At 37.5% G+C, this 15,120-nt stretch overlaps 1 protein-coding gene across 1 annotated transcript in view; it reads right to left on the bottom strand.

Annotated features, from left to right (window-relative positions):
- UTRN (utrophin) overlaps window positions 1-15,120 on the bottom strand; it is a 485,166-nt gene that overhangs the window by 358,009 nt on the left and 112,037 nt on the right. The window contains exons 4-9 of the mRNA XM_040627923.1: window positions 10,787-10,879; window positions 9,279-9,356; window positions 8,830-8,922; window positions 6,545-6,717; window positions 4,058-4,173; window positions 3,217-3,377 (exon numbers count right to left, since the gene is read on the bottom strand). Of these exons, the coding sequence (XP_040483857.1) occupies window positions 3,217-3,377; window positions 4,058-4,173; window positions 6,545-6,717; window positions 8,830-8,922; window positions 9,279-9,356; window positions 10,787-10,879 (714 nt within the window). The remainder of the gene's footprint in view (window positions 1-3,216; window positions 3,378-4,057; window positions 4,174-6,544; window positions 6,718-8,829; window positions 8,923-9,278; window positions 9,357-10,786; window positions 10,880-15,120) is intronic.

The following is a 15,120-nucleotide window of genomic DNA, read 5'->3' as shown; positions in this document are numbered from 1 at the left end:
CCTCTCATCCACAATTCGTATGTGTTTCAAACATACAAAAACTTGCAGAGAACAATATATGAAATGCTCGTGTATTTAGCACCTACAGTTGGATAACATTCCCTTTTACTCCAGATCAGTTTTGGTCCTTACCACTCACCTCAAAAGGCTTTGAACAATGTCACCAATAACCTTTCTATTGACAAATTCACTTTTCTAGCATCTGCTCACCACTGTCACCCATGCTCCCACCTCCACAATCCACTTGTCAGAGAGGAGCAGAAGGAGCTTTGGAAAACATAATCACATCACAAGACATCCCTACTTAAAATCTTTCATTGTTTTCCCAATACTCATAAGAAACAATTTAAAATTCTTAACACAGTTTACGAAAATACTGTGACAGCAAGAAACAGTGTGTGCAGACTTGTGTGTGTGTGTGTGTGTGTGTGTGTGTGTGTGTGTGTGTGTATGGAGATGGTTTTCAGGGAAGACTTCTTTGAAAAAATCCCATGGAAACAGAAAAGACAGGAAGCTCGCCATACAAATAGTAGGTGGCGGAGCATTTCATAGACAGGAACCCACATGAGCAAAGTCTTAGGGAAGGAGAAGACAATGTCCACCATGACTACAGTGCAGTGGCCTGAGATGAACTGCAGAGGTAGTCTGGGCCTTGTAAACTAAAAGAGAAGATGAGGCCTTTAATCAGCATGAAGGCTGGAACAGAAAGAAAACACACACCACAAACATTTTGGCGGAAGAATCAAACAGACACAGTAAACCATATGCAGGAGTTAATCAGGGAGAACACAGATGAAACCCAGGCTAATTAAGGCACAGATGGGGCCAAAGGCAGAGAAGGGAAAATGAGGTAAGTTCTGGACCTAAAATCCTGAAACTGTGGAGACAAAATAACCCTGGATATCAGTTAGAATCAAACTTCTAGACTACAGTGAGGACATCTGAGCACAAGGACAGTTAGTGACCAGGCAACAGTCACTTAGATGGGCCCTAGGATCCATGAGGGGTGAGGTGGAAGGCATTATTTACCGGCAAATGTTCAGAAGGTATTAATTGAAACAAGAGAGACTTTCAACTGAAAGTTTGATTTACAGAGAAATGCAAGAATTATTTGCTGACGACGTAATCTCTACAGCATATGTTTGTAGGAAGAGCCCAAAGAGGAAGGCAGTCTATCAGTGTTCGCTAGAAAATAGCAGGAGGCGAACTCTGTCAAAGAGCAGATGATTAAGACTTGACCACATTTTATTTCTTCAGTTAATTTAATTCAGCCTCTACAGCACTAATGAAAGCATGAAAATGATGAGGTTAATGTTAATACACTTGCTCTTAATCAAACAGCAAATGGCTTCTGCAATTCCTATCATGTAATCCTGAGAACCAAACAGAAATTATTATTTTATCTACACATCACGAAACGCAAATGAAATTTCTTTCCTTTTTAAAATGGCCTTAACCGTACAAAGTAAAATATACCATCTTTCTTAACAAAAGGAAGCCTGATCCAATAAAGAAATGATTTTAAAACCAAAAGGCAACTCAGAAGATTATCTGAGCCAATTAGCAGGGGGCATCATTAATGAAGGACAGCTAAGCTACTCGAAACAAATGCTTCTCTGCATTCTTTTAAGTCAGTTATAAAACATTAGGGATTGGGGCGCCTGAGTGGTGCAGTCGTTAAGCGTCTGCCCTTGGCTCAGGGCGTGATCCCAGCATTCTGGGATCGAGTCCCACATCGGGCTCCTCCGCTGGGAGCCTGCTTCTTCCTCTCCCACTCTCCCTGCTTGTGTTCCCTCTCTCGCTGGCTGTCTCTCTCTGTCAAATAAATAAATAAAATCTTTAAAAAGAAAAAAAAAAAAACATTAGGGCTTTTCCTCAATGATTTTCAAAACTACTAAAGAGTCCTGGGTTCAGAATCTGGCCCATCTCTTGCCCTCTCTCCTTCAATAAGTTATTTTCTTTTTCTGTAAATCATGCTATTTTTTTGAAATGGAGAACATAAAAGGATTGATACTACTACCCAAAGAAAATCTGAAAAGTAAGTTCTCTGAGCCTTGGAGAATGAAAAACAAGTGTTATGCCAATTCAAGACCATTGTCATTATATGAGAATTAACTAACAGTTTTTTAAAAAGGAACTTCTTAAATGAGGATAAATGGCAATGTCAAAACAAATTTAGAAGGAAAAGTTATAGCAATGATAGCTGCTGCCTATTGAATGTCTATCAAGACCAGTGTAGGTGCTTTGACTTACCTTTATAAGCGGGTGGTTTTATCCAGATTTTTCAGCTAAAATTGTGGTTGAAAAGGAAAGTAAGCAACTCAAAACAAATAGTAACAGGAATGAACTTTAAGCTTCCAAGCCCATGTTCTCTGTCTCTCTAAAATGTATTTCATATCATTTTGAAATCCACGTATATCCCCTGGTTGCTGAGTTGGCTAACACGTTGGACCAAATGACTTTTGAAAAGGTCTCAACCAACTGTTAAGATTCTCTCATTTTATGAATTAAGAGAACTGTTTAGACTAAAACAGAATAAGAAAACATGGATTGATTCAAGACAGGATAATTCAAGAAGGAAGGATAATTCAGACAGGAAGAAAAATTCATGACTTTATATCTCCCCCAAAATATACATTTATATCCTGGTGAATAAAACCACTGGAAGCCCTTAAATGAAAAACTCACCTAGTAGCCTATTGTCAATTACTCCTCCTAAATGAAAGGGGAAATAAAGTGTATATTTTGATAGCCCTTGGGAGAATATAATGATAAAAATCTTTTTTTCGGTGGCAAAAAAGAAAAGAAAAAGAAAAGAAAAAAGAAAGATTAATACTTAGAACAAACTATGCTGATGTGGGAAAACCATTTTCAGCACATGACAACAAAGATAAAATGAACAGATGGTGGGAAAATGTAGGTTCTTAAGCCTATCGTGCAGCAGCGTGCTCACAGCGCTGGACTCTAACTTCAGCCTCATTGTGTAAAATAATGTCTGTTCCTTCTCAATAAAATCAGTTGCGCTCCGGTTTTCCATTACACGCAGGTGACGGATGACAGCACGCTAACTGATAAACTGAACTTCTTATGCCTATGTAAGCTGAGAACCCAAGATGTTCTCAGTCAAGAAAAGAATCCTCTGAAAGTGTTCTAATCTAGTACCTAAGAGAAAACAAATATGGCAAGTCAAACTTTTTAATAAAAATTGACCTGTACCTGTAGACTAATCTCTCCTTCTTCACATTCTTTCTTATATTTCCTTGGGAGTGTCTCTACTTCCCGGATGGCATCTAGAGTGACTTGCTGAGGAAGCACCTCAAACAAAGATGTTAAATACATAATTATGGATTTCTTGTCAGGAAGCTGAACAGCAACATCTAAAAGTGGAAGAAAATAAGAAGCAGCTTAAATTAGATGTCCAAAATATGTGAATTGCTCAATATTAGCTATAAAATAACTACCCTTAGAACCCATGAACAATACCAGTATATAATCTTTGCAATACCAGAGCTCAGTAAATTTCTATTTCATATAATAATAGATGAGACAAAAGCAAAGAAGATTATTTATTTTGTTCAGTAGCCTATTTCTTAAAAATCTTCCCTAAAAACTTCCCCAAAATGTTCAGATAAGCTACCATTTAAGATGACACAGACTCTACTTATAATATGAAAATAAGTCTAGAATTCAACTCTGCAATATCTGTTAACTAGTTTTCACATCATATGCAAGAAGATCATATAAAAATGCACTGTAATTAAATAAGCCAAATACTGAATTGTTTCTCTAATAATTACATTTTCCTAAACCTTAAATATTATGCGAGTATCAAGTAACCATTCTCCAATGATGTAATTAAATTTCCTCCCGAAGTATCCTACGAATTAAGTATAACAGTACTAATAACTAGTCTGCAATGAAATGGCTTGCACCATACTTCAAAAAAAAAAAAAAAATCCACAATTCATTACTCCTTTTAAAAAGGGGGAAAAAACTATTTTTCAAGTATTCAAATTGTACAGCAAAATCAATGTTGAAATTAAACACTGAATAATACCTTCAGGATCTAACAGCTTTTCAATTCCCAAATAAGTTTGAGCTTTGCTGAAGGCATGTTCAAGTCTCTCAATTGGGGACATTTTGACAACTCTATCCCAGCTGAAGAGATCAGGTCTGAAATTACAATGTAAATAAAACTGAATGAAAATGAAATATATGGACAAAAGTAGGCACTGCTATAATTTAATACATTTCGGTTTTAGATTATTTTACTTGTGAGTTTAAATGAAGAAATTTTTATCTTTTATATCCCAAAGGCTTGTCAAATATATATTTTAAAGTAATTTACAATATGAAAACAATAGGTAAAACATTCTAAGTTTCTTGTGTTGGTTAAAGATGCCTATTAAAATTTATGAAATAACCACAAAAAGATTAGAAATGGTATACAGTATTTCCCAAGTAGTAAAGGAAAAAAAGGGAAGAAGAACCTATCCATATAAGACAACAAAGAAAAAAGATACCGAAAAGTTAAAAGAAATGAGAACCTTAAAATATGAAGTAAAAATGAACCTAAATACATCAATTATCACAATCAATGTTAATGGACTAAATTCTTCAACTGAAAGACCAAGATTAGCAGAATAGAAAATCCAGCTTTGATCTGCTCACGGGATACCCTGCAACAAAACCCTGAGAGAATTTTTCATCAATCATCCCCCTCCATACTACCACTGTCCAGTATTTTCTTTCTATCTCGATTTTCTTTTAATCCAACAAATTGTACACTATTGTTGTTCTTACTTACCCAAAAGTTGATCATTTTCTTTGTACTCTATCTGTTCTTGCATCTTAGACCCACTTAACTTCTGGGCTTTGCCTGCCCTATTCCCATACCCAGTTCCTCCTCTGACTTCATCTCCTATCACTCCTACTGGTGACACTGCACCAATTGACTTCCCAAATGCCAGGTCCCTCCTCCCCTCTTGCTGATTTAATTTCCTTCAGCATGTTTACCATTTCTAAATGCTATATGACCTACATTATCATTTTTTTAATTGTCTTCCTTCTTCTACTTGAATGGAAATGCCAGAAGGACTGGGATTTTTGCTTGTTTTGTTCTCTGCTATATGCCCCATACCTACCACATTGAAGGCACTCCATAAATGCTTGCTAAATTAATTAAGTAATAGCTGGGGGAAAGCTTTGGCTAAAATTCAAGTTCTTTGGTAACATCTCTAAACCAGCTAGAAAGAGAGGCCAATCCTCTTAAACTGATAAGAGAAGTGGAAGACACTTGGGTGTGGGAGATCTTTAAGTAGAATAAAAAGTATATGAAAAAAGCTACAAAATAGATCAATCTTGTGGTAAAATGTTGAAACCACTCCCTTCATTATGTAGAACAAAACATTCTACTCACTGTCACTAATTCAAATCAATATTGTATTGAAGGACAAGGCACAAATGAGGGGGGAAGAGAAGAAAAGAGGAGAGAAGAAACTATTATGATTCATGGATAGTCAAAAAAAAAAAAAAAAAAAACCCCACCCTACAGAAACACCCAATTTGCAGAAACATTTTTGTAAAATTTGTAAAAATTTAACAAATTTCGAGATCTAAGAGGTAGAAAAGTCAATTGCATTTTCTACATATCAGCAAAAAACATACAAGAAACAGAGCTTGAAATAATAAATAATTTACAATAGCAATAAAACATAAAATAAATTTTGCCTTTCACATTTAAATCCTTGATGCATCTGGAATTACTTTTGGGTATGGTGAGGTAAGGATGCAATTTATTTATTCACATAAGGGTAACCAGTTGTCCCATACTATCCATTCATCTGCTCACCTACAACATCGGCTCAGGTGTATAGGAGGATGGAGCTATTTCTGAGTTCTTTATTCTGTTAGGCTGAACTATATGAAACTGCCATTCTTATATGTCAAAACAGTCAAACGTTTGCAATTTCACATTATTCAGACCATTATTAAATTCATGTATTTATTTATAGTACTATATACATAGTCTTAATAAATACAGCTTCATAACTAATTTTATTTCTGTTTGGGAGGTACTCTAATCCGGTTCTTCTTCAGGAGTGTACTGGCTATTCTTGGGCCTTTAGTCTTTTATAAATTACATGTTTTATGAAAAAAATCAATTGTCCTTATTTAATTGAGACTGCAATGAATTTATAGAGTTTCCCTTTCAGTATGAAAATGAAAACTTAACACAATTCATTGTCTATATTACTGGTTAGTGCTGAATGAGTGGGACTGAACTATGTGAATTATTTTACATTTTTTAAACTTATAAATATGTAGAAGAAACCAAGGACATTGCAGTATGGCATTTGAGTCCTACAGAAATGAAGACTCAATGGGTATTTTCTTGCATAATGTTTCTTTTCTTAATGTTTAAGCATGTGCAGAGAGGAGATTGGTGGTAGAGGGGAAGAGGCTTTAGGGAGGAATAGTAAGGGAGAGACAGAGAGGAGATACAAATCTGTAAGGCCCACATCTAAGTAGGGTCATATCTCACTTATGTCGGTGGAGCACGGCATTAAAGGCAAGTCCATCTGTCCAGCTGGTGGTGAAGTTGAGGACGTTGACCTGGCTGTATGGCCTAGTAGACTGGCGCACCCAGCTCAGTAGGATCTTCTCACTGTTTGTCTGTTGCAGGTCTGACATGACATCTTTCATGACATCTTTTACCTGTTCAAAACAACCATGCTGCCTGTAACTTAAAATAGTTGCTGGAATCAAGTCCTTGAATAAGGAATATTACATTAATTCACCATTATGGATCAGGTAATTGGTATTCATTTTACCTCAAAAATTTCCCTTAAACAGTGCAAAGATAAATGTGTTTTTAACAGTAATTATTTTACGGTACTAGGAATTAGAGGTGTTTTTTACCTCCCCTTTATGCATTATGGTATTTTCTACATCGTAGCAGTATTTAGATCAGGTTTGGTGACACTGAATATCACTTCCATAGCCACAAAGTAATACTGTAATACCATACACTTAACAAACACCTTTTAATAAGAGGAAAACAATTTTTATTTTCTACAAAAACAAGAAAGGAAGAAGTTTTGACTAACCACAAAATCAAAGAATGAAGTACATTTCATGATGGTCATAACAATTATAATACAGAACTAATATTTTATATTATTCTAAAGTAGTACATATATTATAAGGAAGTGTTCGAAGAATGATGTGGACATATGAAAGAGACACAAGAGCCAACTTAAGGGGGTTTGCTTGCAAAATAAATAATGGTAGTGAAAGATTCTTGACCTATCAAATAAGTAAAAATCCAGGAGTGAACAGTGATATATAAATGAAAGGATGGAGGAATAGGTAGATAAACAAGAGACAAGGGAAAGCTCTTCCTTATAAGTAGAAAGACAACAAATAAATGTAGAAGGAATAATGAAATTGGAAAATCACTATTTGCCAAGCATCACAATAACTGATCAAGTAAGAACTATGAATGGATCTGAAACCTGATGGGAAAAAGTTTGATAAGTAGCTGAATATTTATGTTCTCCAAGTATAGCCCCACAAGCTACTTTTTAATAACAAAGGGCAGTCACATTCCAGGGAGACACCTTAACCCAAACAATGAAAGTTTACACTGCCAGAAGGAAAACTAATGGAAAGTATACTAAGAACTCAACATCACTTCTGTGGCCCCTGTGCGGAAAAAATGAATAACCCGGATCTAATCATGAAAAAATACCAGCCAAATCCACATGGAGGGACATTCGACAAAATAACTGTCCAGTACTTTTCAAAAAGATCACTATCATGAAATACAAGGAAGGACTCAAAAAACTATTCCAGATTAAAGAGGACTAAAGAGATGTGACAAATAAATGTAATGCATGATTTTGTATTTTTTTTTCTTTATAAAGGGGATTACTGGGGCAATTGACAAAATCTCCATAAGATGTGTAGATTACATAATTGTATTGTTTTTATATTATCTTCCTGATTTTAATAATTATATATTATTTTAGTGTATAATATAATTATCATATGCTTACAATATTAGCACTGTATTATATATTGTACATGTATACTATGATATTAACATTATATTCTAGTTATATAAGAGAATTTCTTACTTTAGGAAAAAGGTTTGTTTTTACAAAATACACATTGAAGTATTCAGGCAAAGAGAAAAAGAGAGAAAAAAACACAGAAATACAGATAGTAACTGTCAGCATTTGGGGAATCTGAGTGAAAGATATCCAGGAATTCTTTAAGCTATTTTTGCAACTTTTTTTATAAATCTGAAATGATGTCAACTTTTTAAAATTTAACATTTAAAAAAAGATACTTTTTTTTTCCTATGCCAGGAGAAGACAGCTGTTTGTCAGACTCTTTCATTCCAAATTACTATGAGTTGAACCGTGCCCCCCAAAATTCTTGAAGAAAAATACATTTACCGGCTAATGTAAATGTATTTGGAAATAGGGTCTCTCAAGAAGGTAAGATGAGATCATATGGATGGGCCCTACCCCATTATGACTGGAAGAAGAGGAGATCAGGACAAAGACACACAGAAAGAAGGAGTACCATGAGGACACAGGAGGAGGGCAGTGATCTGCAAGCCAAGGAGAGAGGCCTCAGAGGAAACCAACCTCGCTAACACGTTCATCTCAGATTTCTAGCCTCCAGAACTGGGAGAAAACAAATTTCTCTTGTTGAAGCCACACAGGCTGTGGTACTTTGTGATGAGAGCCCTAAGAAACTAACACACAAATGATCCATTGTCAATTTCTATTAAGAAGTAATTGACAATTTCCCCACCTGCCAGTGCAAAATGATGTTCCAAAGTAATCCCAAAGTCAGTTTGTGATTTCCATCTACGATGTCAGTTCCTCCTATATTCACTAAATCCACCTATGACGAGAAAAACAAAAACAAACATAAAAACCGTCTTACGACAATTTTGCCCCAGAAGCCAGGATTTTTGGTTAAGCACCTTTGGACAGCAATATAAGCGAATGATAAGAGAAATTTCCTTTTAGAGAATCAGGTATACCTAAATCTCAAAAATGTGTTATTTATACAACTAGATCAATAAAGTAATCAGAAAAAGCATGACTATTCCCTCACTCACAGAAAAGGTTCAATACTTATTGTAAGAAAAATGTTTCCAAAAATCAGTTGATGACAATCACAGAACAGATGGCCAGTGTGACAATAAATAATCCTGATCGCACCAAAGAACCCCGAAAGTCACACTGCAAACTTACATTGTTCTGATGTAAAACCTGCAGCACTCTGTTGACGTTATTTAAAGCATGGACCCTCGTGGAGCCACGTTCCTTTGGCTAGAAAACAAAACATGACATCGAATGAGACAGACTCTCCACATTGCCAACACACAGAGCAGCTGAGCATGCAGAGCCCCTCTTCGCCAGGAGCGCTGGCTGGCTTCTCAGGCCACCACGGAGGCTAGAGGTGACAATGCAAATTACCCCACTAACATCTTGAGATAGTAGTTCTCTCACTTGCCTGAACACTGGCCTTCAAAAAATACCAAGCCTGTGTACCAACCCTACCCTCAAAGATTATGACTTAATGGATCTGGGCTGTAGCAGGTGTTTGGAATTTCTTCCTTCCTTCCTTCCTTCCTTCCTTCCTTCCTTCCTTCCTTCCTTTCTCTCTTTCATGGAGAGAGAGACAGCCAGCGAGAGAGGGAACACAAGCAGGGGGAGTGGGAGAGCAAGAAGCAGGCTCCCAGCGGAGGAGCCTGATGCGGGGCTTGATCCCAGAATACCGGGATCACGCCCTGAGCCGAAGGCAGATGCTTAACAACTGAGCCACCCAGGCGCCCCATGGGGTTCGGAATTTCTAAAAGATTTCCCTGGTGATTCTAATGTGCAGACAAGTTTGGGAACCAATGCTCGGCTGGACATAGGAAGACTGAGAAGTCATGTCACCCTCACACTGCACCAGTGCGCACAGAGCTGGGAGGATTCAGAGGCACTATCCCAGGTTCCAGGTACCATTACAAGGGCCCACTGTGAAGGCAGGAATAGCCGTCTGGGGCAAGGTGATCTGGGAGGCTTCTTTCTGCCTCACTGGCCACGGAATCTTATCTGAGGGAGGGATCAGCCTCTCCAACAGGTACCTTACCCACCATCTGGAAGGCAAAAGGCAGAGTATAACACCTCACACTTTGGCAAGAAAGGAATTCATCTTCAGGAGTGCCTTTCTCTATACCTTTTACAGTAATTCTACCTCTAGTGTTAAAGTTTGTACCCATAAAATGCATCCTCTTCATTAGCAGAGTTATTTCTGTGGGAGTATAAAGTAACTTGCATGTAAAGTAAGAGTTGGGTTTGATGAAGAAACAAAGATAATACTGAAAAACTGAGTAAAAATAAAGGCCATAGCTTTTAACAACTCCTTAAGACATTTATTAAATAACATTTACATGTGTTTTCTAAAACTAACATCTTCTAAAAAGCAAAAATGTGTTTTCTACTATTCAAAATGTTATGCCCTCTTTCCATAGCCATTCTTCTTTTGTAATTCTCTCCTGGACTCCCTATAATTATAATAAATAATCTTATCTTTGATAAAAATAGAGCCCTCAATAAAGCCTCAATATTGCTCTATCAAAGATACATTGAAATACTTTTTAAAAATGTTTTCTATTTGGGCCTTCACATTGTGAGTACCCCCAGTGGGTCTTTAAGTCAATAATGATGAGAGACACTCTGTTGGCCCGGTTCTCAAAGCTGACTCCTCTCACCAGTGATGTTCCTGTGAGGCCTTCCAGAAGATCCAGGAGCTTCCTTCCATCTTTGAGGTCTGTGAACATATCATTGATGGGTGGTTTTCCACTCTATAAAAGAAAAAGTAAATTATCAGTTTCTTCAGCAGCAGAAATTCCATACATATGTGGCAAATAAATGAGTGGTTTCATCTTTTTCCAATTAAAAGTCTGGATGGGCTGCAGATTATTCAGCTTTGCCTTGTATGGAAAGAAACATAATTACAGAGAACTCTGAAATCCATAACAAATGCTTTAAGCTGAATGATATAAACTGTATTATTTCTTATATAAATTGCATTATTTCTTACAAAGGGAGTAAACAAAGCTATGGTTAATGTTCATCTGCCTTGATGATGGTATATACCCCTGAGAAGGACGGATAAAGAGAGGCACTAAAAAATATAAATGAGCACGGATCTCCTGGGTGCAGAGGCCCATGAAAAGTGTGTAGATTCTCTCATTCCATTGCTACACTTTACATTCACGGTATGATGGAGTCTTGCGGCATTTCCATTACAGGAACAGGTCATTTTGTCCACAATTTCAGCTCTCTAATACCGCACCTATACTTCTAGCTATAATTTCAAACAACTATGACACTTTGGGCTCCGTGTCGAAGTGCAGTACCAGTCCAGTATTTTGAATGGCAACGCCTGTAGAATTCCTAAACTTGCATCCCTGATTGATAAATAGCACCAACTTCCATTGACCACCATACCCTTGTGTCTGATGCCAGAAAATCCCACCCACCGACAGGCAGATCCTGTATACAATAGGATGACTGCTACACACAAAACCAGGAAGCTTCAGTTTTAATTCCAGTTTGACCATTAACAAACTGGTAAACCTAAATTAACCTCTCAGCCTTCCTCTGCATCACAGGCTAAAAATCCAATAAATAATATGATGTGAAAATGTCTAGACCACTAAAAGCCCAATGTAGTGTGACATCATTATGTTGTATCACATTATTTCCCTTTAACCTGAAATCTCCACAGAGATTAATAGTCCTAGTTCTATCAGCTGATAACTTTCATCTTCTTCACTTTTTACTTTAAAAAACATGAACAGGGGCACCTGGGTGGTTCAGTCAGTTGAGCCTCCAACTCTTGGCTCAGCTCATGGTCTCAGGGTCGTGAGACTGTGCGATGGAGCCTGGCATCAGGCTCTGCACTCAGGGGGTCTGCTTGAGAGAAAATTCTCTCCCTACCCCCCCGCACACAAGCTCACACGCATGTGTGTGAACTCTCTCTCAAATAAACAGACAAATCTTAAAATATATATATACATAAAGTCATATGAAGCATGATTTTACTGTGAGCTTCACATGGAGGAGGGGGAAGGGAGCCACTCTGAGGTTTCCTAAAACTCAGCATTTTTCATTTTTCCTCCTCTCCTGATTTTTTACATCTTTAATTAAATATAAAGTATTGTCAACTAATGATGACTAGCATGGCTTTTCAATAGTTTACATACTCCAAATGACGGGAAGTATGGTAAAGTTTTCACCACAGAATCATTAAAAAAAATAAACTACGACTTATTTGTGTCTGAAACAAAGCTGCTACTCTAGTCCCAGCTGCCATTCTGGTGAGCAGTGATGGTGTCGGGGACACATGGATTATCTCCACAGATCACAATAACAAACTGATTTGCATGATGTGGAAGATGTGGCCCAAGGGTCCAGAGGCGATACTCCGGGAGGCAGAGCAAGGAGGAGCTCCTTGCATGTTAAAGACTTCCCACCTGCCATCTGTAAAAGCAAAGGGAAAAGGTGGCCCTCGTTATCTGCTACCTCTTACCTTCTCCTCTCAAAGCCAATATATGTACACTTCAGAGAACGAGCCACCAAATAACCAGATTCCTCTTCAGGGAGAGATGAATAACTCTGCTCTTAGCATGAAGAAAGAGGAATATAGGTAAAGCTCATGGTTCAGAAATAAAGACGGATATCTAGGGGCACCTGGGTGGCTCAGTGAGTTAAGTGTCTGCCTTCGGCTCAGGCCATGATCCCAGGGTCCTGAGATTGAGATCAGCCTCCCTGCTCAGCGGAAGTGTCTGCTTCTCCCCTTCCCTCTGCTCTTTATCCCCGTTCATGCTCTCTCTCACTCATCTCTCTCTCAAATAAATAACATCTTTAAAAAATAAATAAATAAATAAATAAATAAATAAATAAATAAATAAATAAATGGATACCTAGACATAGAATGGCTGATAACTTTCTAAAAATTGCTGATAACAAGTGCAGCTAATAATGTCTTCTCAAATCCACAATCCATTTTCAAAAATAAATAACATTAACCCGCATAATATCATATAAATATAAATATTAGCCCAGATGGCAATTATGAATGTCCATCAATGATATCACTAACAAAAAAGGCTTTCCCCAGCCATATAACTCTGGGCAAGTTACTTGGCCCTTCCACATCTATTTGCTCATCTGTTAAAAACTAAGATGACAGATGTTCAATAAATGGTTGATACTATCATTCATAGCAGGAGCATAACTTCAGCGTTTCTACTATCATAAAAGTGCCATAAAATTTCAACAATATCTGAAAGGACAAATAAAAAAGCACTTCTTCACCCCAGGCAAGAAGGTAAAAGCAGATTCTAAACCTGAGTGCATGTTAGTGTCAGTTCATAGACAAAGCCCTTCTCAGTCCCAAATTCACTAATATGATGACCGGTAGGGATATGGCCCAGTCCAAAGCCATGAACGTGACAGCCTAGAGCACGCCACACTGCGCTGTAGGTCTGCACCATGAGACAAGCCATAATTCAACAGCAAACTCACCAGATTCTTCCCTAAGCTCCACTGTCACTCCGTGGCAAAGTACACGGTATTAAGGAGTAGCATTAATTTTTCTAGAAGAGACACTCTTTTCCTCTCTTGTCCAGTTCATTGGTTTACTGAGCAACAAACCTTGAGAAAAGCTCCCTGCGGAGCATTCTGTTGAAACAAACACAGCCCAGACATAGACCCGTCTTTCTAGAAGTCAATCATTTATGCAGTATAACAAATGTCCTATTTTCTTTAAAAACATAAAACAAAACCTTACAGTAACAGCAACACAATCTATCTATCTCCAAATTTCAGATGAATATTGATGGTGATCAATAAAATACATGTTTTGTGCTGTGTCCCTTTCTCTAACATTCTCCCACCCCATGCCAGTAATGGTGTTATCAGTATATATTCCTATTGAGAATCCTCAGAAGGATTACACCTGCAGGATGGCCAAAGAGGGGGAAATAGAGCCTGTGAATCTCCTCACTGGACAAAGTAAAGGAAAGTACGTGGGCTTGTACAAATCCAAAACTGTGGTTCAAAGCTTCCACAGAAACACACACCCACACTCACCACACACATGGCCAGTCTCTACAAAAGAACGTATTCCTGACAAATACAACTTACAAATGTCCTATATAGAGATGGAAAGAACCAGACTATATCAAAGAGCAAGTTCTATCTACTACCCAAGAGAGTAACACCTGTATGTATGGTGATTCAGTGCTTTGTGCCCTACAGGCAGAGATCAGAAAATTTCTGTTGGAAAGATTCAGAGAGTACCTAGATTAGGCATTGCCGGCCAGGTGGTCTCTACCCAAACTACTCGATCCTACTGTAACAGGAACAAAAAAATGTCAAACCCATTCCTAGCTTGTGGGCTGTACACAAACAGGCGTGGAAACATGAAATGTTCTTCGAGTAACGCAACGACTTAGAAATGTTCTAAGAGATTTATAGAGATTTAGATGTATTAGTCACATGTATTAGTTATTTCTTGATAATAATATTTTGAAGTAGGGAAACGGAGACAGGGGTGACGTGACAAGTGAAGGCAGAACCAGGATCTAATACTACAGAATCCAGTTCCTAAATCCATGTTTTCAAAGTCTGTGCTAAGCTGCCACTAAAATTACAAGGGGACAGGACTATGACAAAGAAGCAAGGAAATACTTAAGGGGGGGGGACAGAATAGAGGGAGTTCTATTTAATGACTTCCAAAGAAAGCAACAAAATATATATCACATTGAAACGAACTCAAAATGAAGACGATTTTTTCCCAAGCACACAGCTTTACAGTGTATCTGTGCTTTCACATCACAGGCTCTCAACATGGGGTCCACCCTGGGAAATTGTTTGGAAATGTCAGAAGTCATCATTGAATACAACTAAAAACCAATTCATCCTGACAGTCAACCTCTTATTTAGATGTTTAATTCTTTACAAAGACATATTTGCAGAGCCTTCTCTGACAGAGAAAATACAGTTTAATAATTCAATCAGACAAATATATGGT

This window comes from Ursus maritimus, unplaced genomic scaffold (assembly GCF_017311325.1).
Source record: "Ursus maritimus isolate PB19 unplaced genomic scaffold, ASM1731132v1 scaffold_13, whole genome shotgun sequence".
NCBI lineage: Eukaryota > Metazoa > Chordata > Mammalia > Carnivora > Ursidae > Ursus > Ursus maritimus.
The sequence above is the reverse complement of the archived record's forward strand: the minus strand, read 5'-3'. Positions and strand labels throughout refer to the sequence as shown.